At 41.2% G+C, this 24,564-nt stretch overlaps 2 protein-coding genes across 12 annotated transcripts in view; one reads left to right on the forward strand and one right to left on the reverse strand.

Annotated features, from left to right (window-relative positions):
- Positions 1-13,300, forward strand: part of LOC124045801 (plasma membrane calcium-transporting ATPase 3-like) — a 39,079-nt gene extending 25,779 nt beyond the window's left edge. For 3 of the 8 annotated variants that reach the window (XM_046365435.1, XM_046365437.1, XM_046365436.1), the window contains 5 exons: positions 261-472; positions 875-982; positions 1,759-1,941; positions 4,387-4,473; positions 12,056-13,300. In XM_046365435.1, the coding sequence (XP_046221391.1) occupies positions 261-472; positions 875-982; positions 1,759-1,941; positions 4,387-4,473; positions 12,056-12,487 (1,022 nt within the window). In that variant the 3' untranslated portion in view covers positions 12,488-13,300. Of the gene's footprint in view, positions 1-260; positions 473-874; positions 983-1,758; positions 1,942-4,386; positions 4,541-12,055 lie in introns of all 8 variants that reach the window. The other 5 variants (XM_046365440.1, XM_046365442.1, XM_046365438.1 and 2 more) reach the window with 3 other exon arrangements.
- An 857-nt stretch (positions 13,301-14,157) lies between these two features.
- LOC124045802 (bile acid receptor-like) lies at positions 14,158-24,564 on the reverse strand. 4 transcript variants are annotated; one of them, XM_046365443.1, is made up of 11 exons: positions 24,495-24,564; positions 20,975-21,097; positions 18,953-19,321; positions 18,618-18,758; positions 18,185-18,315; positions 17,175-17,273; positions 16,960-17,059; positions 16,387-16,503; positions 15,352-15,444; positions 14,870-14,983; positions 14,158-14,657 (listed from the first exon to the last, which is right to left on the reverse strand). In XM_046365443.1, exons 2-11 carry the CDS (start codon positions 21,069-21,071, stop codon positions 14,440-14,442), a joined length of 1,479 nt encoding a protein of 492 aa, XP_046221399.1. In that variant the 5' UTR covers positions 21,072-21,097; positions 24,495-24,564; the 3' UTR covers positions 14,158-14,439. The 4 variants fall into 4 exon arrangements, with proteins under 4 accessions (XP_046221399.1, XP_046221400.1, XP_046221401.1 ...); XM_046365444.1 differs by having other exon boundaries at positions 20,975-21,110; positions 24,495-24,520; XM_046365445.1 differs by lacking the exon at positions 24,495-24,564 and adding an exon at positions 22,928-24,479.

A 24,564-nucleotide genomic window follows, 5' to 3' on the forward strand; every position in this document is an offset into this window, starting at 1 on the left:
TAGGAGGAGGGACGGAGGCTGGAGATGGGAGGAGGGACGGAGGCTGGAGGTGGGGGAAGAGGAAGGGAGGGTGTAAGAAAAAGCAATAGTGAGGGACAAAAACATTGAGGAAAAGCAGTCATGGAACTGTAGTGCTCTATTTAGCTTGTAGCATTTTACATGATCATTTAGTATACATTTGCTTGGAAGTAGGAAGTATATCTTTAACTACATGTGACTCTATTGTCCACTTATCTTTTTTGTGTTCCTCTCCATCTCAGGAGAGAAGATTTTCAACATTGATAGTGGACGCAACGCCCCTCTGCACTCTCCCCCCTCCGAGCACTACACGATCATTTTCAACACCTTTGTGCTCATGCAACTGTTCAACGAGATCAATGCCCGTAAGATCCACGGTGAAAGGAACGTTTTTGACGGCATATTCCACAACCCTATTTTCTGCAGTATTGTGCTGGGGACTTTTTTAATGCAGGTAAGAGGACCATAAGCGTTTCCTTCTTATACGTTCAGGGATGGGCAACTTTGATGGGGGTGAGGACCACAACAAATCTGAACTCCTCACGAGGGGCTGTAGTTGCTCACAGGTCTACGTGCCCACATCCATAACCCTCTGCTATTCTAACTCGCAACAGTAAATTCAGACCCCGCATGAGTTCCGAGGGCTTTCAAAAGGTGAGCATGCGGCCCACTAGCCGCCAGTTGCCCATCCTTGCTTTACATTATAGCAACACTAGTAATGTTATTCAACCATGTCATATACTGTACCTAATAATCATTACTACTTAATTATTGTCGCACAGGATATGTTGTGCTAACCAATGGCAACCACTTTTTGGGATCAAATCTCTCTCATCCTGTGTCTTGTTCTGTACAGTTTGTGATTGTGCAGTTTGGGGGGAAACCTTTCAGCTGCACACCGCTCAATGTGGAGCAGTGGCTGTGGTGTCTGCTTGTGGGAGTAGGAGAGCTGCTGTGGGGACAGGTACTTATGCTGGAGTTCATGTGTAAATGTGTTACCCAAACTGTGGTTCTACAGTGGTTTTGTGTCAAGAACTAATTAAGGTCTTTGACACAGACAAACCCACATATCCATAACCTAGTCTTTAGTTGGCTTTTACACAAGAAGGACTGCCTAACATGCTGACCAGACTGCACGCATGTTGATTTTGTCCACCTACACCAGACGTGATCAGGACACGCAAGTCCTGCCTCTCCCGTCTCCTAATTGGTTTTTAGGAGCCTATACCCATGTGGGTGTTTGAAAGACAAACTGAGGTTCCCACTCCAGTCCAGTTGGTAGTGGTAATGCACCTTAAATTTGGTTGCCAACCGCCATATAGTGTCCAAAGAATAAGAAGAAGCCTGAAGGAGGAGAGATTACTAGAAATGAACTCGGTTTACCCTTTCATCTATAGATTAATTGTTGGAGTAGAGGACCTTGTGCATTTCAGGTAAAATAACAACCCAATGTTTATATCCCAGGACAAATTAGCTAGCAAAAGCAAGCTAGCTAGCTAAATTGCCATAAATGTTTAATGCTTTTCAACCTGTCTCTAATTATATAGTTGGTTCAGAGTTCGTTTTGACATTTCAACCTGCGTGTCCTGATCATGTCAGGTGTGGGTGGACAAAATCAACATGCGCACGATGGCGTACGCAGACGTTTGGTCAGCATGTAAGACCCACCAGACCGAAACCCTTTGTTTTACAAGTTGTGTTCTTCTCCTTGTCAACTAACACTGGCCCTGGCCCAAACAGCTCATCACCACGGTACCCACCAGCCGCCTGCCCTGTCTGAAGGAGGCTGGTCATGCGCTCGGTAAGGAGGAGATGATTGATGATGACATGGCAGATGATGAGCAAGAGATTGACCATGCCGAGAGGGAGCTGCGTCGAGGGCAGATCCTCTGGTTCAGGGGCCTCAATCGCATTCAAACTCAGGTACAGTGCATTGGGCTCCACAATTCCCTGTCCCTTGTCTTTCTCCAACAAGGGCTGTATGTTCTGTACTGTAGTATGTACTGTACTGTAGTATGTACTGTACTGTAGTATGTACTGTAGTATGTACTGTACTGTCCTATGAAGAGGAGGCTTTTTTGCTTGCTCGACTCATCTCTGTTGATTTGTGTCTCTCTTTATTCACCTTTTGATGCCTTAATTCATTTCACCACAATTAATTCCTTGTTTTTTTATATGATATGAACACAGTGATGTGAACAGAGTAAAACATGCACGTAATATTCTCATTCAAAAAAGCTATATTTTATGAAATCATATATAAAATACAATGGGTTTGGATCATTCTGTCAGAAACCAAAAACCTTTTCCTATACAGATCCTTCAGAAAATATTCACACCCCTTTACTTGTTCTACGTTTTGTTGTGTTACAGCTTGAATTTTGTGTATCTGCCCTACACACATAAAGTCAAAGTGGAATTTTGTGTATCTGCCCTACACACAAAGTCAAAGTGGAATTTTGTGTATCTGCCCTACACACATAAAGTCAAAGTGGAATTTTGTGTATCTGCCCTACACACATAAAGTCAAAGTGGAATTTTGTGTATCTGCCCTACACACATAAAGTCAAAGTGGAATTTTGGTTTTATATATATTTTTGTATGAATTAAAAATGAAAAGCTGAAATATCTTGAGTCAATAAGTATTCAACCCCTTTGTTGTGGAAGCCTAAATAAATTCAACAGTAACATTGTAACAACAGTAACAGTAACAGCAACAGTAACAAATCACATAAGTTGCATGGACTCAATTATGTTCAATAATAGTGGTTAACATGATTTTTTATGACTACCCCCAGCTCTGTAACCCACACATACTGTACAATTATCTGTAAGGTCCCTCAATCAAGTAATGATTTTTCAAGAACAGATTCAACCACATTAGGGAGGTTTTACAATGCCCTGCAAAGAAGGGCACCCAGTCACTACAAAGATACAGGCATCCTTCCTAACCTTCCTTCCAGTTGCAGGAGAGGAAGAAAACCGCTCAGGAATTTCACCATAAGGCCAGTGGTGATTTAAAAACACTTACAGAGTTTAATGGTTGTGATATGAGAAAACTGAGGATGGATCAACAACATTGTAGTTACGCCACAATATTAACCTAATTGATAGAGGGAAAAGAAGGAAGCCTGTATAGAATCAAAAATATTCCATAACATGCATCATGTTTGCAACAAGACACTTAAGTAAATGTGGCAAAGAAATCAACTTTTAGTCCTGAAAATAAAAATATCTAACAGCTAAGCACAGGCAAAGTCCTACAGGAAAACCTGGTTCAGTCTGCTTTCCAATGGACACAATGGACACTGGGAGACAAATTCACCTTTCAACAGGACAATAACCTAAATCACAAGGCCAAATCTAACCAAGAGACTTGCTAACCAAGATGGCATTGAATGTTGAGTGGCCAAGTTACAGTTTTGACTTAAATCAGCTTGAAAATCTTTGGCCAGACTTAAAATGTCTGTCTAGCAATTATCAACAGCCAACTTAAGATAGCTTGAAGAATTTGGAAAAGAATAATGGGCAAATATTGTACAATCCCGGTGTGCAATGCTCTTGAAGACTTACCCAAAAAGACTCACAGCTGTAATTGCTGCCAAAGTTGTTTCTAACATGTCTTGACTCAGTATTTTATTTTGTATAAATGTTCACATTTTTCTTCCTCTTTTAACATTACAGAGTATGTTGTGTAGATTGAAGACAAAACATTACAATCAAATTCATTTTAATCCCACTTTGTAACACGACAGGATGTGTTGTGTTACAAAGTTTCAAGGGGTGTGAATACTTACTGAAGGCACTGTATTTATGGACAGGACAAACATAGTTATGTATATTGTTGTAAACCTATGAGTCATTTTGATTCCATTGCATGTTCAGATTTCTCACTAAAATACTTTTTTTCTCCTTCCTCATGTCATTGCTATTATTACAGATTCTGTCATTATTTTTTATGTACCCTTGTTCATTGTTAATCAATCCTAAAAACAAGTATATGAAATATTTTACAAGTGTTGTAATTGTTGCCTTTCTTGTACACACACCAACATCTAGATGAGACATAGAAAACAATTACCGGTCCATATTTTGAGGGCAACATCATTGATTAAAAACAGAGGTCTAAATTGGATTAGGTTTGTCTATTAAAATGCCTTTTTGTATCTAATACATGCTTTTGATACCTCCATAGTGGAACATGACCTCTACAAAACTACAAGTTCCACTATACCATCCCTTCAAACGTGATTCATTCTGTGTGCTGGTTCCCTCCGATATGCATCACAAGGCCCCCTACCAACTGACATGAGTTACTGCACGACTGTCATGTCCTCTCTTTAATATCCTCTCTCTCTTCTCCAACAGATGGAGGTAGTGAGTACCTTCAAGAGAAGTGGTTCCTTTCAGGGTGCTGCGCGACGTCGCTCCTCAGTTCTCAGCCAACTCCATGACGTAACCAATATTTCTACTCCCACTCACGTAGTTCTCTCCACTGCCAATGCAACTGGTGCGCCTGGGAGTGAGTTTCTGCCATCCATTAACGGCACACAACAAAAAACAGTCCACTCACCATCATCAAAATGAGCATGTTGAAATGCACCTTTGCCTGCCCACAAATACAATTAAGCATCAAAGATACGTGTGTTTATCTATGTGCGTGTTTGTGTGTTGGGGAGTGGGGGAGCCAACACTGAGGCGCCTGACCCACTGACCTTTTCATTTGACTTTTTGTTGTTGTATTAGTTGTTAATTGAATATTTCTTTACATCCTTTTCACTACTACCTCATGATCTTAGTCCAGGATTCAATCAGAACCGTGCTAGCCGACAACCGCATGACTCTTGTTCGAGTGTCAGGCTGCATACTCGTTTGTCTTCGTAATTCAGTATAGACTACTTCACTTCTTCAAACATGATCATTAGCTGGCCAGCAGTATTTAATGAATGCATAAAGAATATAATTATTTTTTTTGTTCTATTTTTTGTGTGAATATTTTATAGTCCTGAATGTTTTCTAATTTATGCTTTTCTAATGCACAAATAAGGAGAACGAACGTAGGCTATGAATTTCTTTGAATGATTTTACATTTGAGTGTCATTCTTTTTATCATTGATATAGTCGACACGTGAAATCTCCATTTTGAACTACTAATATGGTAGGGAAAGAAGGGGTGGTTTTTGACAATGACCATCACTAATTTGACAGCTCATACCCCAGTTATACCTCCAACACCGCCTGAACAAGAGCCATGCGTTTGTCGGCTAACACGGGTTACCCTTAATCTGATTTAATCCTGGCCGTAATCTATTTCTTTATCTTGCTGCTTTGTTTGGCTTGAAACAGTCTGTGATCAATTGTGTTTCAAACTGCCCAGAGAAGACTGTCTGTCTGCTCCTCATTTTCAATGAGATCGACATTTTATTCAGAGCATTACAATGACGCAGCCAATTTCTGAGATGACAAGCCAAAGTAAAAAGGGACACACAAAAGAAAAATAGTTACATTTATTTTCCAGTGTGTGCGCTTCTGGAAAGTTGTAAACCTTCGAGTATAACCTGCAACAGTGACATTTCTGAGATATCCGTTTTTGGTCACCTTACCAATAAAACAATTTCTCTGTCCCTAGGTTCGATCAGACTGCCAAATAAGGATCTGCAGTGTTGCTTTGTACAAATAACTACCCTCATTTTACTTGCTTTCTTTTGTTCTCTCTTGTTGTAGGTTCTGCATCTCATGAAGGAAGACGTTTTTATTTCCTTTCTATTTCCTAACATATGCCTACTTTTTTGTGTGTTTTTTTGTCAGGTGTAGATGATTAAAAGACTAATTGTGATTTGATTGTGATTAGATCTTCCTGACCACCTCTGGTGGTAGTCAAAGACCATTGTATCTGGTATCAATCATGTGTAAACAGATCTGGATGGTCAAACCATTTAAATCATCATTATATCGGCCACTAAAATCATTGACCGCTAGCACCATTGACTTATAGCATCAGTAATCATCTTAAAAAATACATTAATTCATATTATTGTGAAATAATGTTTGTCAAATAATTAGCATACAGGGAGGAACCGGGAAATCTGGTCAAATTGTGGACACAGTTGATGGATAAGAGACACATTTTACACCAAGTATAGACACGACAAACATTGATCAGATAGTGATTGGATCCTATTGATCAGGTCACAAAACCCACATGTTAGCACTAGGTGTAAACCATGCAAGAGACAGGATTACACATCAGACTAGATTGTATTTGGGTGTAAAATGTGTGATCTGGATGTTTTTCTTTCCTTTGATCTGTTGACTTTGAAGGAGGTTAATTTGGATGTATGTGGTGTAATTGGTATAATGCAATATCCATGCATTCATCCAACCAACCCACATAAAAAAAACAGTCCCTCAAGTGTTGTGCATTTTTCCTCATTTCCATTAAGGACTTCTTTATTTATTCGTCTCATGTATAAACAGCTCCAGATTACCTTGTCTATAAGGACGATTAGTAGACATCTGAATGTAGGAACTCTAATTTCTAACTCTAACTATAGAAGGAATTTGCGTTGATCCAAGCAAGGTCTTTTACTTATTATTTTGCTCTTCAGCTTTATAGGTACTTATCATTTCCCCTTAATGTTCTTTACTTTCCAGACAGTGTGGTTGTCAGTTCAGGGATCATAGGTAGCTCTCTATGGGCTGAATCCTAACTTGAGATCCATATGTGTGCAACACTCCAAACACACTTCCCAAATTAGGAGTCTGACCGATATGTTTATTACCACAATGTCTGTTTTTCCTTGTCCTATGTTTCTGTTTCTATGTTTCGACCCCTGTCCTAAATTTCTCATGGCTTTATGAAAACTATGAATCACACTCACCTGTCCTAAGTTTCTCATGGCTTTATGAAGACTATGAATCACACTCACCTGTCCTAAGTTTCTCATGGCTTCATGAAGACTATGAATCACACACACCTGTCCTAAGTTTCTCATGGCTTTATGAAGACTATGAATCACATACACCTGTCCTAAGTTTCTCATGGCTTTATGAAGACTATGAATCACACTCACCTGTCCTAGGTTTCTCATGGCTTTATGAAGACTATGAATCACTTCCTCCTGTCCTAAGTTTCTCATGGCTTTATGAAGACTATGAATCACACTCACCTGTCCTAAGTTTCTCATGGCTTCGTGAAGACTATGAATCACACTCACCTGTCCTATGTTTCTCATGGCTTTATGAAGACTATGAATCACACTCACCTGTCCTAAGTTTCTCATGGCTTTATGAAGACTATGAATCACACTCACCTGTCCTATGTTTCTCATGGCTTTATGAAGACTATGAATCACACTCACCTGTCCTATGTTTCTCATGGCTTTATGAAGACTATGAATCACATACACCTGTCCTAAGTTTCTCATGGCTTTATGAAGACTATGAATCACACTCACCTGTCCTAAGTTTCTCATGGCTTTATGAAGACTATTATTCACACCTACCTGTCCTAAGTTTCTCATGGTTTTATGAAGACTATGAATCACACCCACCTGTCCTAGGTTTCTCATGGCTTTATGAAGACTATGAATCACACTCACCTGTCCTAAGTTTCTCATGGCTTTATGAAGACTATTATTCACACCTACCTGTCCTAAGTTTCTCATGGCTTTATGAAGACTATGAATCACACCCACCTGTCCTAGGTTTCTCATGGCTTTATGAAGACTATGAATCACTTCCTCCTGTCCTACGTTTCTCATGGCTTTATGAAGACTATGAATCACACTCACCTGTCCTAAGTTTCTCATGGCTTCGTGAAGACTATGAATCACAGTCACCTGTCCTATGTTTCTCATGGCTTTATGAAGACTATGAATCACACTCAAATGAATCTGATCACTAGCTAAATGTCTTGGTTTAGAAAAAGGACTCGTGAAGAAAATCCTAAATTTTGTGTCAGGGTTGGGATCATTTCAACTGAATTCAATTCAGGAATGGAATGTACATTGATGTACATTGATGGATGGTCCATTATCTTCACTAAGAATTGTTTTACCAATTCATGAATTTAATTTCCTCTTTGTTCCCTGAATTGATCGAGTGGAAATTAATTGAGCACAACCTTGACTATCATTAATACCCGTCTGTCCTCCCCTCCAACATCCTCTCTTCCTTTGTCTAGTGTCATTCAATACGTCTGGAGCTTCCATGGGATTCAACCTCCACCGCAAAAAAACAGGCATTATCATTTTCTTCTCAAAGTTAGGTGGCCCATTTCAAAGAAACCAAGTGAATACATTGACTTGAATAATATTTCATTTTCAACAGCTGTTTGGTATTGACCATTGTGGGACCTATACTCGAAAGTTTACAACTTCCGCAAGGGGACATTCATTCAGAGGTTACCTAAGAATGATGTGTTTTTATAAATCATTTACTTAATGGAAACAAACAGCTCTTAGGAGAGAAAAAGAATTAGCACAAGTCAACCTTAACATTGTCTCTGTGTTGCCTCACTCCCTCTTCACAACATGGTTATTGGGTCATGTCGCTTCTTGTCCAAGATCTTTGTGGTCATTTTCAGAGGTAGAATGGGTATTTTTTTGGTTGTGCTTGCTACAAAAGTTGGCCTTTTTGGATGTGCTTGCTGAAGAAATGTTTTTTTTATGGCTATGCTTGCTGGGGGAATAAACAAACAAATATTATTGTTTGTGCATGCTGAAGTACAGTACACTGAGCACACAGAATTCCTAATGCTCATCCATAACTCTGACTTTCGCGCGAATCCCTCTTTTTAAATCAGCGTATGATTTAAACAAGGGTTACTTGCATGCACACTATATATACAACAATATGTGGACACCCCTTCAAATTAGTGGATATGACCATTCTTAGCCACACCCGTTGCTGACATGTGTATAACAGTAAGCACACAGCCATGAAATTTCCATAGACAAACATTGGCAATAGAATGGCCTTAATGAAGAGCTCAGTGACTTTCAAAGTAGCACCGTCATAGGATGCCACTTTTCCAGCAAGTCAGTTCATCCCATTTATGCCCTGCTGGAGCTGCCCCGGTCACCTGTAAGTGCTGTTATTGTGAAGTGGAAATGTCTAGGAGCAACAACGGCTCAGCGAAATTGTAGGCCACGCAAACTCACAGAACGTCACCGCCAAGTGCTGAATCGCGTAGCGCATACAAATTGTCTGTCCTTGGTTGAAATAGTCAGTACCGAGTTCCAAACTTCCTCTGGAAGCAAATTCAGCACAAGAACTGTTCATCGGGAGCTTCATAAAATGGGTTTCCATGGCCGAGCAGCCGCATGCAAGCCTAAGATCATCATGCACAATGCCAAGCGTCGGCTGTAGTGGTATAAAGCTTGCCGCCATTGGACTCTGGAGCACTAGAAACACATTCTCTGGAGTGATGAATCACGCCTTCGCCATCTGTCAGTCCGATGGACTAATTTGTGTTTGGCGTATGCTAGGAGAATGCTACCCGCCCCAATGCATAGTACCAGCTGTAAAGTTTGTTGGAGGAGAAACAATGGTCTGGGCTGTTTTTCATGGTTCAGGCCCCTTAGTTCTAGTGAAGGGAAATCTTTACACTAAAGCATACAGTGACATTCTAGATGATTCTGTGGTTTCAACTTTGTGGCAACAGTTTGGGGAAGGCTCTTTCCTGTTTCAGCATGACAATGCCCCCATGCCCAAAGCAAGGTCCATACAGAAATAGTTTGTTGAGATCGGTGTGGAAGAACTTGACTGGCCTGCACAGAGCCTTAACCTCAACCCCATCGAACACCTTTGGAATGAATTGGACTGCAAGCCAGACTTAATCGCCCAACATCAGTGCCCGACCTCACTGATGCTCTTCTGGCTGAATGGAAACAAGACACTGCAGCAATGTTCCAACATCTAATGGAAAGCTTTCCCAGAAGAGGGGAGGCTGTTATAGTAGCAAAGGGGCGTCAACTCCATATTAATGCCCATGATTTTGGAATGAGATGTTCGACGAGCAGGTGTCCACATACTTTTGGTCATGTAGTGTATCATGTTAGGATTCAGCCCGAAGTGTCCATCGCAACATAATATGATTGCATTCATGTTCACATACTTATTTGCTCTACATCAAATTCTCCGTGGGAATGAATGTATTAATATGATTTGATTATACTTCACAATATCCACATCTCTTTACAATTTAGGACCAGTCATAGCAATTGCAGGAACACCTTATTTATGTTTTCCTCCTTAACAATATTAAAGTCAACTTCACCATAATGCCTTTAATTAAGACCTATGTTGAGTTCTGTGTCAATGGGTCCTGACTTTGAGTGGATGAATAACCCGTCATTTGTTATTATTTTTGTACAGGGACAGGGGTACACTCTTAGAAACAAGGGTTCCAAAAGAGTTCTTTGGCTGTCCCCATAGGAGAACCCTTTTTGGTTCCAGGTCAAACTCTTTTGGGTTCCTTGTAGAGCCCTTCGTGGAAAGGGTTCTACTTGGAACTAAAAGGGTTCTACCTGGAACCAAAATGGGTTATTCAAAGGGTTCTCCTATGAGGACAGCCGAAGAACCCTTTCAGGTTCTAGATAGCGATTTTTTTTCTAAGAGTGTAAGTTGTGGCTGGACACAGAAAAACTGGTGGTATATCATACATGTTTCACATGCTTATTATGTGACTATGAGGAAAGGTTTTGATACATTTGTTCTGACATTGGAGGTAATGGTTTGTTGTACAACACTTGCAATTCCAGTGTGGTGACTATTGTGCCTTATGAAATATAACCATTGTCTACTATATTGAAATGTTTGTACTGATCTGGTTGACTGTATAAATGTTCTTAAATCTAAAACACCCGACTTGAGATATACCCAAAACAACTTACAAAGTACATGTTCAAGATATTCAATAGAAAGTTACAATTCCCTTACAATAATTATTTTAAAAAGTTGAACTGATTAATTCACATACACTGTTATTACTGTGGCTGGTCTATATTGAGGATGATTTTCCCCTTCGATTTACTGGTTGCAAGTAGCATTATGGCTCATTGGACATTGCAACAGTCAGTAGATACAGTAGCTCATCCAAATGCACCCATAAGCATTTTCTTCTGCATCAAGACAATCTCATGCACGACCACATTGAATGTGTTTTTTTACAGCATGGCAGTAAATGAGGCTCTCACATGATCTGCCTGTCAGCATGTCAGTGGTTGTTTGGTTTGCAAACTGGTCTCAATCCCATGCTCTGTGTTCTAGTTGTTTCACCTGTCCCGTATGTACGTTTTATAGCTCTGTACAAAAAGGTTTCTATATGTGTGTGTGCGCGTGCGCGCGTGTGTGTGAGTGTGTCAGACAATGTTGTACATCCATCAATGAGTATTTGATACATTTAAAATGTCTTATATTGAACTGACAACAGCAACTTTAATCTTTCATTATTTAAGTTACCTTTTCATTTGTTTTACTTCCCCTAAATTGCTTTAAAGTTACAGAGGATTCCCAGACGGACATGTACATATTGTACAAATACAGTAGGCTTAATCCGGTCAGTGAGGCATTTCAATTCATAGGTAATTGATTGTCTTTAAAGAGACTGTACAGAAATGTTGCCTCTGGGCATGCTCCTGAACAAAAGGGGTTCCATAAATCAGGGTTTCCCAAACTCGGTCCTGGGGGGAGGGTCCTGGGGGGAGGGACCGAGTTTTGCCCTAAATGGACAAAAATAATATCTAGGAATTACCTCAATGGACAGAGAGAAGCACACCTGCCCACACCCAGGCAAACCTACAACAATAACACTTTTGGCTAAGAATTTAACTAACATTAAGTGGAATTTTCAGAAGAATCAAAAGTTGTATCTTTTCATAACAACTTTTTCAGGTAAGTTTAGTCAGATAAATGTGCCACTGTGACGCTTTTTAAATACTAAATCTCTCTCCACTTGTTTGTCCCATCTATTCCCTTTTCCGTTCCGCATTTTCCCCCTTGTATGACCATTATTGTACCAAACTCAACATAGATCCAAGTGGTGAAAGCATTCCGTAGTCCACTTTATGATGGCATTGAGAAGCCGGAATCCAAGAACTCCATCCACGACTTCATGGCACACCCGGAATTTCTCATCAATGACTCGGTCCACAACATCCCCTTGATTGACGAGACAGACATTGAAACCGAAGAATCAGAGCGCTCAGACTGCAACAACGTTCGCCTGGCTCTTCGTCAAGCTCCTCCCCTTGCCAAGCCCCCTCAGCCACCCTCTCGCCACCGCTCTGCCTCCCGCCCTGCCCCCTACCGCCAGCAGAGCCTCCCAGTTACACTCAACTGCAACAACAACGCCACTGCTGCTGCTGAGAATGGAGATCATCTGACCCCAAAAGATGCAAGACTACCAGCTGCTTCTCTCTGCCGCCCCGCCAGCCCATTGCACAACGTGGAGACCTGTTTATAACTACGATCTGGGCACATGGTTGATAAGAAGGGAGAGGAAACACCAATGAAATTGATGGACATGGATGTAACCCAACAAAGAGGGAATGAAGATGAACTGGACACGGAAAGAGAAAGTATTACCTGGAAATGACATTGTATAGACCAATGGTTTTATGGATTGTTTCATTGCCCGACCTTTCCCCCCACAGCCACTGCTTTTAGCCTGCACTCTCTGCTTCAAAGCACTCTCAAATCCTCTCAAAAAGCTCCACAGTCCAACGATGCTAACCCCACCAGACTCTGATAAAGACACTTTTGAAATGTATATCTAGGCACGCAATAGAGGAGTGATTGGTGTAGTAGAGACAAAAATGAACTGGAATTGATTATTTTCCTTTTGATTGAAATGATGAAAGACTCAATGGAAAGTGGAATGGGGTTAATTCATTCGGCTTTTTAAAAATATTATTGTCCAAATTATTACTGTTGTTATTACTACTGCAATTACTACTACAATTATTATATTCCAGTTAATGACGCTTCATTGATTAGCTTTATCTATCCATGTATGTATGTATGATGTATGTTTGTATGTATTGTTTGTTTGCTTAACTGCTGTATTTGTCTCCTTGTATTTCTGTTTTTATATACTCCTTCTGGTCATGTCCTTCTTTTCCTTTTCTGTGTTTACATGTGTTGTGTATGTCTTGAAAAAGAAAAAAAGAAATATAACTATAGAAATAAATTTATAAACACATACAACAACTTCAAAACACAAAAAGGTAACAATATAGTACATCTGCTATTAAAACAAAGTCACAAATGAAAAGTAGTACTCATGGTTTTGGTTCTTCTCTTCATGTAGAGATGTCTTGAATTAAGTTATTCATTTGGACACTACCATGAACAGAGGGGACAACTTAACTGAGTATTCAAAATATTAAGTTGCGCATAAAGATGAAAGGAATTGATTTAAGTGATTATTTTATTAATCCCTGTTCATTCTCTTTATTTTTGTTTTTCATAACACAAAATGAAAAGGAAATGATTACTTTATGTACTTTAGAATCCATCAAACAATATCAGTGTGTATGTTTTATGCATTTCTACTCGACTATGCTTTACTGCTGTCAACTGTGATCAATAGTGACAGCTTTTTCACAGGGGCACAGATAGATATCAGAACAATATCCATTGAATACATCTTTACTTTTACGCTTCACTTACGCTTCTACACTACATCGTTTTAAGAACATTTAAGTTTTTTGAATGTTGCAAATAGGATGTCTCCCAGCTTTGTGGAGCACTTATTAAAGCAGTCTGAAAGTTTATATTTCAGCAACCATGAGAAATAATTCCTTATATCACAGTGTATGTTCGTAGGGAGTGATGTGGTTACAATAGAAGTTGGACAACTGAGGTATCTGTAAGGTGTATTAACATTGTTTCTGATGTGAGCCACAATTGATACCAATGCTGTTTTGCACTAGTCTGCCAAGCTACTACTGTCAACCCAAAACATCCCAGGTAAGTGTAAAATCATGAACATTTATATTTGAACAAACTCATGCTTAAACTCCAAGAGAACACTGTGTAACAGACCTACCAGAGCACTGTGTGGCAGTATAATGACCAGGTGGTTGATCCCGCTTCACCATGAAAACAACACAAATAGGATGACTGCCAAGGTATGATAAAATACTTTTTTAATACCTTAATCTGTGCTCTCCATATAATAAAACTCACTTTGGTTTAACACCGGTCGGTGATTCAAACTTTACAGTAGAAACCAATCACTTAGAAGAATGGTATTGGTATTTTTCATTAGAAACATAACATAGTGTTACCTTAAATTGTTTGGTACAAACTTGATGAATCATTGAACAATAAGCAAAATGTAGATTATTTAAACCATTGGTTTGTGTCTCTGTCTCTCTGTTCTATCTCTGTTCTTCGTACTCAGTGTCTGTCTCAAGGCTGACTGTCCCAGAGCTGCTGTCGGAGCAGGGTGAGGTGGTTGTGTCGTAGCGTGCGCAGCTCTGTGAGTCTCCCCAGCAGGCGAGCGAAGCGCTGGGCTCCCTGAGGGCCCTGGGCTCCATACCGGGCTCCGCACACCCTGGACAGCAGCTCCATGGTCAGCTCCTGTAAGCTCTCCACACACACCACCGCCCGCAGCGACGCTTCGTCTGCTAACAGAGCCAGATGACAGAACGACATAGAGTTGGTCGTCACTATCTGGACATGCTAGAGGAGATATTCAGACACACTTGGAGGAAAATGATAATTCAATAAAGAGTGTGTCTTTATCAACTAAACATCTTGTGTTATAGTATTTCAAATAAATTAACAAATACATTTAGCCTTTCATACAGTAGTGTGTCAGGCATAGAGAGCCAGTCACCTGAGCATAGCAGTGCTGTAGCAGTGAGCAGGGCATATTCAGCCTCCGTCACCCCCAATGCAGCCATGCTGTGGAAGAAGTTGAGCACCGGTCCTAGCAAGTCCTCATTGACTCCTGCACACAGATGCATGGAAACAGTACAAAACCCAATTTCCCTTATTTTTGACTGTACATTTACTTCATTTTAATATCTTTAAAGGGATAGTTCACTATTTTGAAGTTTTAGCATATTTTCGACACACCTGGGGTGTTGTGGTTTCATCCAAACAATTTTTAGTTTTTTTGCCTGTTATTTATCAAAGTCCAGATTCTCGGACTATGATTTTTAAAGCCTGTAACAATACTAGTGGTAAATAAGATAAAATGTCAAATAAACTATCCCTTTAACTTGAACCTCTCTTCAAATAGTACTTTAAATAAAGCTCATAAGATGGGATACTATGGTGGTGAGTACACTATTTAGATAGGACAGTGTGCCTTACCTGAGTTTACAGGGCCGGTCCCACTATGAATGTTTTCCTTGGACTCTAAGGTTTTCAGCCAATGATGAGTTGAGATGTTGAAAGGTTGTAGTGCTTGTAAAATAAAATAAAACAATGAGCTCTCTGGCATAATCGGCCCGGTTCCATTTCCATCCCTAGCTCCTACCTTTTCAGTACACAGTAGATCAAGGAGAGTTGGAATCATAGTGTTCACTGGAGTTATCTTAACCCTCAACAGAGTGATTTGGCTCCCTGGAGTGATAACTGGTGGTCATTTGGATGTGTACTTTTAACTCCTTAAGAGTAACCAGAGAAAGGGATTGATATCTATGGAGGATCCACAGCCCCCTTACATTGCTTTGGAGTTCAGTGCAATAAGTGATTTATTCACTGTGTTAAAGTTTTAACTCTCACAGGGGGGGGGCTTCATTATATTTCCCAGCATGCCTCTGTTGCGGGTTGATTTTTAGAATTATTTGTTTCAATATCTGTGTTTTCGCATGTACTTTGATTGTTATTGATCTTATGCTACACAAAGATATATAACGTACATTCTTCTAAACAAATCTAATCCGTAAGAGGTTACTGAGATGGTTATTCCAGTTTAGGTGATCTAGGTGTTCTCAATATACTCAGTCTTTACTCTGATAATCATTCGGAATGCAGGTTGCGGGTGATGAAAAGATCAAATTGTTGGATAGCCTCGCTAGAGATCACTAGACATCACTTAGCAAGCCAGCATAATGTAATCATTTACTCAAAAGGCACACTGGGAAATATGCAAATAAGGCTTTACACCCTACAGTAAGGTAATGAACTGCTAGAGTAATGTACTCTGATGGAGTTGATTGTTAATTTAAAACACATAAAAGTGTGAAATGGCATGTAGTTACATTTAATCAGCTCTGAGAGTTTAATGTGATTGGATATGTACTCTATTTAGTGGATATGTACAAAACGGACAAATGATATGTACAAAAAGGACAAATGAGTCAGTCACCCACAAGCCTCATGTTGGTGTGGTGGTGTCAATACCTGGGCTAGAGGCTGCTGGGTTCTGGGTGAACTGCTGAGCTGATAGCAGAAACATGACTTCCACAGATGAACTAGAGAGGAGGGTGGTCTGGTCCAAGCAGTCCAGGAGCTCAAAGCCTACATGGACACCAGACACTAGATTAGTTTACACTACAGGAGGTATCAGACACAGAGTGGCCTCAGAGAGAGAAACCGGGCTGTTTTTATTTTTTATTTATTTAACTAGGCCAGTCAGTTATGAACAAATTCTTATTTACAATGACGGCCTACCTCGGCCAAACCCTAACCCGGAAAACGCTGGGCAAATTGTGCACAGCCTTATGGGACTCCCAATCACTGCCAGTTGTGACACAGCCTGGAATTGAACCAGAGACTGTAGTGACGACTCTAGCACTGAGCTGCAGTGCCTTAGACCGCCACGCCACTCAGGAGCCATTTTGATTTTGGTTTTGATATGAAAACATATGGTAGGTGAAAGCAACATGGTGTAAGCTTAGCAGGCATATGCTTTCCATATCACTGCAGAAACAAGAAAGGAGAGAAAGCTTATGTATGAGGTGTGGCCCAACTCACCAGGTACACTCTTGGCGAACTGCAGCAGCCTCTGAGGGGGAGGGCATGCCATGTCTGTTAGTCTGTCTCCACCAACCTCTGTACAAGTCCACTCAAACACCTGCAGAAATAAACTGCCTGAATAAGCTCTCAATGAGATTAGTAGAAAAATTACAACATATCTTTAAAATCTCAATCCACAGTCAACAGAATTACTATTCTTATCAGCGACTCACCCTACAGTGTGTAGTGTCCTGCGCACTGTACTGCCGATGAGCCTCCACCATCCTGTCCAGCACATGCTTCTGTTCTACTGACAAATTTTCAGACACTACCTGTTACAGGAAAACATTTATTACAAACAGATCATTTGATGGCTGAGTGAAATTACCCCACAGGGCACAGACGTCAGTTCAACGTCTAGTTTTGATTTACATTTGGATGAGTTGTAAAAAAAAATATGTCACCATGTCATTGGATTTAGGATTTCCCTTACGCTGAGGAACTTTGGCAAATCCAATCTGGGGCGTATACATTATGACGAGTCTGTTGCAAAACGTTTCTTAAACAGAAGCAAAAGGAACGAAACGGGGAGGGACCTACTGAATTGTCTAATATAAACTCTTGTTTTGTTCTATTGGCTTCCGTTGGGTTCTTAAACAGTAAACTGTTTCCGTAATAAATATACCCCAGTTTTCCACTCTGATTTATCGTCATCACATTGAATGTTTTGGTTGAAATTAAGTGAAAACAACGTTGATTCAACCATTGTGTGTCCAGTGGGACCATTCTGACACAGACTTGGAGTATAAGCAGGGTCGTATTACAGGGCACCCCAATTAGAAATCAGTCAAAAGTGTTACAGGTTTCTGGTCCATCCTACTATTAAGAGGCCATTCCAGAGACCTATGCAATGTTAAAATAAATTGATCTGCGACATCCCCCTGACGGTCCCAGAACTTAAACAGGAAACCCAAGAAAGTGATCTGAGAGAGGGCCACCTATGAACAAAAGTAAGGAACAGATCTGTGGTTCTCCATTGAAACAATCCAGCTGACAAGATGATCATCCAAGGGTTTGTAACTATCTAGACCCTTCGATATTTGATCTTGGGGTATCTTTCAAAAAGCATCAAGCTACAATGTCTTTGCCGTTCAGAATATCCAAGAAATGTAACATAATGGCGAAAGGTCAGAAAACTAGATGAGAAGGTTTGAAAGTAGGAGGAAAAGAGAAAGTGATGTACCTGTCCTGATAGCCTGCTGGTGGAGCTGACTCTCCTGCTCCCCATGTTCTCCTCCTCCTCAGGCCCTCCTCCTCTGTGTTTGGTCCCCTTCCTCAGCCTCTTGGACTGGCACTGCACCTCCGTCAGCAGACCTGGCAACACAATTGCCTCTGTCAGACTCACATAGGCAAATATATTTTATTTACTTATTGTTTATTTACACAAGGGTATTGAGATCATACACATTTTCCCAAGGGATCCCTGTACAAGGTATTTTGGTTGTCTTCGCAATTAAATTATGTCCTCCTGGCTAGAAATTGGAGATATGAAGATTCAAGATTCAAGATCTTATTGTTAGCTTACTCTGCCTCTCTTCAAATGATTGACATTGCTTTCAGCTAAATACAGTTTAAAATATCCCTACAGCCTTGTTGATATGGTATGTTCCCCTCACATTCAGCCAGCATGCCCACAGCACGACATTTCTGCAGGCGGCAGTCTTGGCACTTTCTCCGCATGTACATGTCCATCTCACAGCCTCCGCCACTTTTACACCGGTACACTGCTTTCTTCGTCACACTCCTTCGGAAGAAACCTGAAACACAGGAGTATCACCACCTCTAGTTGGGGTCCATTTCAATTCAAGTCAATCCAGATAAAGACGTTTTTTTATTTAAATTCAAACCCCATATTCAGACAGATACCGGAAGTGACGGGCTCTGTGATAAACTTTCAGGTTGACCACCCAAATGTTGTTGTAAACATTGACGAAAACACTGCCTCCCCTACCTTTGCAGCCTTCACAGGTGAGGGCGTTATAGTGGTAGCCAGAGGCTTTGTCCCCACACACCACACACAGCTCATCCTGGCCCCTCACCCTTCCTCCTGGACCCAGCCTGGTCCTCTTGACCAGGGACAAACCTCCCCCACCTCGCCCCTTCCCCAGGCTTCCACACTGGGGCTCCGGGCTGGGCTCGCAGGGAGTGTCCTGGCAGTGGGGGCTGTAGGGGTGGGTGGAAGGTGGGTGGAAGTGCTGGGAGTTCGGCGGTCCGTAGACAGAGAACTGCACATTGATGGGGCTGTACTGCTGCTGGCTGAAGGCTAGGCCCTGTAGGTCTGGCTCCTGGAAAGGGTAGCCCAAAGGGTCCCCCAGCACATCTGTGTGATGAGGAAATGACACAAAATAAATGGATTTGGTGCTTTGATCCTGAACCCACCGGTTAAGTTTAAGTGCCCCACAGGGATGGACCTTTGAATGTCTAGTGGCTAGCAAAGAGGGTCCACCAGAGCCCTTATCCCAGTCACACTGGTTTCAAGTCAAAGTGCATCACAAGAATGTGATCGTTGTCCACCATCTTACGGGATTCATGCATGACTTAATGTATTTTATTGGTCCTACGGGACTTAATAAAACAACGTCAGAGCGAGACCTTGTGAACCAGTTTGGACTGTGGAAACAGGATGCAGCTGAGAGGTTACAGGGGCATTTTACCATTTACATATTTTTATAGAGTTTTATTCAATATTTTATTGCCGCGTAGATTGGTGTCTGATGATGTCTTATGAGCGTGGCGGGGGGAGGGGCGGTGGATCTGTGAAGCATTTAGCAAATTCAAGTCCCGTCTCCACAGAGGGAACATGTGTCACCACTGGTCACAGATCAGCCCTAAATCAGTCAAACTGATCAGAAGGATCCACTTCCATAAGTTGAGTCTCTTAGCGTTTTATTAGTTCAGATAAGAACTTAAATAATGAGAGGCTATTTCTTTTAAGCACAAAAGAAATGGAATGATTAATGTCCATCCCTTCTCAAAATGCATCAATACTACTGGATGTATCATTTTACATTGTACTCAGGTGCACATCAAGTGTCTTCATACCATATCAGCATGGATATTCATCCATAGCTATGAGCTCTTATAAGATGTCCTGACATGTACTGAACACCACAGTGACCTCTAGAATCCAACCTATGACCCTTCCTTTCTGAACAACAACACTCACCCTATCCTCAGCCACAACCCGCCTCACCCCTTCTCTTTTAGAACCATGACTCTCTATTTTTCCTCCCCTCTATATCCTTCTCTCTCTCTTTCTCTCCATCACCACTTTCCTCACGCATCCCGTCTTCCCTCTACGTCTCACAGATGTTTCCTGTCCTGGCGAGGATGGAGGCCAGTACTCAGTTTGTGCTTGCGTGACAACGCTGTGGTGAGCTCTGTTTGTAAACCATTTCAGCACTATGTAAACACCCAGGCCTCCCTCCCTCTGTCCCACGCACACTAACGCTACCCCCCGTTATGTAGCCATATCCAATCCACCCCTCAGCCAGGAGAGGAGAGGACCACAATGTGAAGAAGCCACATAATTAGGGTTAGGTCACAACACTCCACTGCAACCATTATAAATAGTCCCTAGTTCCAATGCAAATTCTTTGTTAGCTAACATCCTGTGTACTGGAAATGTGGCAGGCTATCCTATAAGTATTTTTCCATTCAGATTTATTTAATAAAAACAGTTGTTTCTAAATGTATAAGGTTACGCCCAGACTTTATGTATTCTTGCAAGTCTCCCCCCTCTAATCTACAGGCCTATGGCACTACAAATGATAACAGAAAAGCAACACACAAACTAAAGCAGAACAAAGGAACCATAAACATATAATGTAAATGAAATATAAATGTATAATCATGACATTTTGATTTGATTAGGTCATCACCACACAATTACAGAGTATGGATCAGGATACATTGTGCTTGGATAAGCACACCATCAAATCGGACTAGAGTCCAGATAAAAAGAGTCCCTCACCGTAGTACTGCAGAGGCTCGGTGATGCCATATCCATCTGAGGCAGAGAGGTAACCACCGGCAGACATGGTCATCTCCGACTCACTCCACTCTCTCATCTGGACAGCTGATCCACAGTCAGTCTCTGGGAACACCCGCTTAATGTATCAACACACATACGGGGAACCACACACCTGAGGAATCTGCAACTCTCCAAACGTTTCTTTATATCAATGCTTGACGACAGGTCTCCTCAGTCTCCTAGCTGTGATATCATTGCCTATTTTAAGCTGCGCTCTGAGATGCAAACCTAAAGGTTACTGTTGTCCACAGTGAAGGCGTGCAGCTTAAGTCTGTGGCAGTGCGATGGATCTCTGCTCCTTTGGGAGGCATCAGGGGGAGACGAGGGACAGAGAGGAGAGTGTGAGAAGAAGAGAGAGATTGAACTCAAGTCCAAACAGCTGTCCTGGCTTGGAGTTCAGAGAAAAGAGAGAGGTCCTGTCATATGGGGGCCTGTCCCTGGTGGGGGAGCTTAGGTTTGGCATGGGTGGATGGATCCCACCCCACCACGGACCAGGAGTTCACAGAGTGGGATCAATGAGTTAGCTGGAGCTGGCAACTCACCCCAATCTTGTCTCTGTACCAACATAACTGGACATGACCAGTGGTCAATCTTTACAATATTTATTATTTTTTCCATAAACATCTTGATACCTTTAATACTCTTCCCCATCTACACTATATACTATTAGTATGCTGTAGTTACTCTTCCTGGGTAAGTAGTGTGTGTGTGGGTGTGCATATGCACGGCCGTTTGCATGCTTGTTGTACGAGTGTGCATGTGAACACAATAGTGTGTATGTGTTCATGTGAATGACTGAGTGTGTTGTGTATGTGTCTGAGAGTAAATGTACGTGGATATGTGTGTACATGTGTATGTGTGTGTGTTGTAAGAGTGTGTGTTGTAAGAGTGTATGTGAAAGCTCATCTTTGCGGCCCCCAGGGAGTGTTTACTCGGATTCTGTTTGCTCTGTTTGTGTTGCAGTTAATATTTGACACTAGTCATGTTTTGAGTTTGGGAAACTCCCCCCCCCTCCAAAGTTGACTGGGTCATGTCGAGCCCTGACGAAAGAGAGAAGACCCTAGATTTGCCCTAACCTCTCCCTGATGGGGTTTGACATGTAGCATGATTCTAGCAAGCGAATGGTGTCCTTCCCACCCTGACCCCATTCCTCAACTGTCAAATTACACTGGCCTGTCTGTGAACCAAGCCGACCAACGAGCAGCATTTCATTCAATTATCTACCCCACGTGCTGAGCGTCTGTGATGAGCAAGCAGTGCAAAGGAGAAGGTACACCGTAGGTAGGATGCATTTGCAGTATGCACACATGCATAACATTGAGTATTAACAGTGATAATAGTTATGGTGACTATTTAGTTATGTTTCACTAAATCATGATCGGGCATGCAGTCCTCTGTTCATCTCTAATTGGCGATTCCAAGCCAGGAAGGCCCAAAAGTATTTAAAACCCTTTTAAGACCAATGCATGCCTCTTGTAAGACAGTATGATCCCTGAACCGCAGATGATACAGACAACATCTTGGTGTCATTATCCTCTTTATAGTGTGCTCTAAAATATGGAGTATGTCTAAATCACATTGATTTATTCATCATTAAAAAATATTAATATGAATATCTCAAAGCACCCTTCTCGATTTAGCCAATTTTTTGGACATATTGTTTGGAACAACATAGTCTTCAAACACTTCACATTTCCAGAGTGGTGCTCTGCTACCTTTGAAGCAAACAAAGCAACCTCAAATTAACATTATGTCGTCTTTGGATCCAACTAATCTCACTCCATCTGCTACCTAGGCACAACTGACTAGCTAAGGTCCCCGATTGAAAGAAATCCCAAATACACTAATGTCATTATTACATTTGTTTGAATTTCTTTGTCATTGTACAATTACCTTAACAAATCCCAGGAGAGGCTTCTGTTGTCATATTCCCCTGTCACGTGTACTGTTGCATTAGTCATGTCTTCACAAAGCTTGCTACCCCCTTACACTGTACTCTACCTCCAAGAGAGTGAGAGAGCATGATAACGGAGGGAACACATACACTACAGTGGATGTGGCTGCGCATTCCTTCATTTCCCTCATCGTAATGAGTGATGGGGACAATTTATTGGAGTGTATACATGTGGCCATGGATCTTCTAGTGTGGCCCAGTTGTCACTGTCGGACAAGGGCCTGAGCATGTACATCCCCAAGGGAAGCGTACTGGAGGAGGAGGGTAAGGGTGGGATAAACACATGACCCTTGATTCACTCAACATTTGGACGGAAGGCTGTAAGCACACAATAAATATCTCTCTTTCTCTAAACCTCTAGTACGTCTTCCCAGCTTGGCTCTTTATCACTGCACACTGTTTGCTGGTAGCCTGACTCAGATAGCACAGTGTTTACTGATTTAAACAGGAAACTGACGCTTAGATTAGAGTGGCCTTGCAGAGAGGGCCAGGGGATGGATTTGTGGTTAAAGTCCAGTGCTAAAATAGATCACATGATTTGTAAATACTTGTACATATTCTAAATGTTACTACAGTTAATGCGAATTGACTAGACCGTTGTTGTGAAATGTGAAAAGGAACATAAATGCTTGCTTAGCGCATCACATTTTCACCTCTTGAAGTTGTCGCCCTAACTAGATCCAAACAGTTTATAATCTGTTTTAGAAATACATTCTAGGAACGCGAAGCGAGGCAGCCATCTCTGTCGGCGCCGGAACTCTGAACATACTGAACATACAAACATAATATACACAATGAAAGTCTTTGATTTCAGCGTATCTGTTGTTGCTTTAGAACACTTGAGCCATTTTCACTATAGCACAAATGCAGTTTTCAGAAAATGTTTCTCTCTCAAATGGATTCCATAGAATCAAGATTTTTGTTCCCCCCCCCCTACTGTACTGTAGATGCAAGCCTACCAACTTAATTTTCCTTATCCATTACTTGTTTGTAACAGCAGGTCTTAAAAACGTTTACAAACGAGTTAGGATACTGTTGTCATGACTAAACGGACACAGAATCAAGTCAAAACACTGGCTCGACATTGTGGCAAAAATATTTGTAAAAGTCCATGTGTAACCACCAAACCTCTCGAACCTATCCAGTATCAGTTCCTTAATGCGTCTTTTTATTATTATTAAGACTTTGTTGGAGTAAATTACCCTTCCAAAGCACACTGTTAAAACTTCTTAAATCTCTCTGTAAGTCTGTAAGATAAGATGCACTATGGCACCTTGGCACTTCATCTATCAGGTAGCAGGTTACTCAGGAGAAGTAGGACAGCTAAGCCTCTTCACATCAACAAGACAACTTCACAGCAACAATCAACAAGGAACATGATAGTAAAACTATGTTTTTCAAATACACAGTCCATAGTAGAGTTTGAATAACGGATCAAATTGAAATAAAATTATAAATATACTCTTCATCGAGTAAAATGTATTAAAAAGTGTGATATGAGCTCACCAGTGGTGGTCTTCTCCTCGTGTGCTGACTTCTGATAGCCTCCTGATTTTTCCTCCCCTTACATTTGTAA

The sequence above is a fragment of the Oncorhynchus gorbuscha genome, linkage group LG10, assembly GCF_021184085.1.
Source record: "Oncorhynchus gorbuscha isolate QuinsamMale2020 ecotype Even-year linkage group LG10, OgorEven_v1.0, whole genome shotgun sequence".
Taxonomy (NCBI): Eukaryota; Metazoa; Chordata; class Actinopteri; order Salmoniformes; family Salmonidae; genus Oncorhynchus; species Oncorhynchus gorbuscha.

Excerpts from the sequence above, each read along its gene's own strand:
- LOC124045802 (XM_046365443.1), bottom strand. The coding sequence starts at position 21,071 with ATGAGAGAGTGGAGTGAGTCGGAGATGACCATGTCTGCCGGTGGTTAC. Across the intron at positions 19,322-20,974 it reads CGAGCCTCTGCAGTACTACG|ATGTGCTGGGGGACCCTTTG; the intron begins GTGAGGGACTCT and ends CTCATCACACAG. Across the intron at positions 18,759-18,952 it reads CACCTGTGAAGGCTGCAAAG|GTTTCTTCCGAAGGAGTGTG; the intron begins GTAGGGGAGGCA and ends CCTGTGTTTCAG.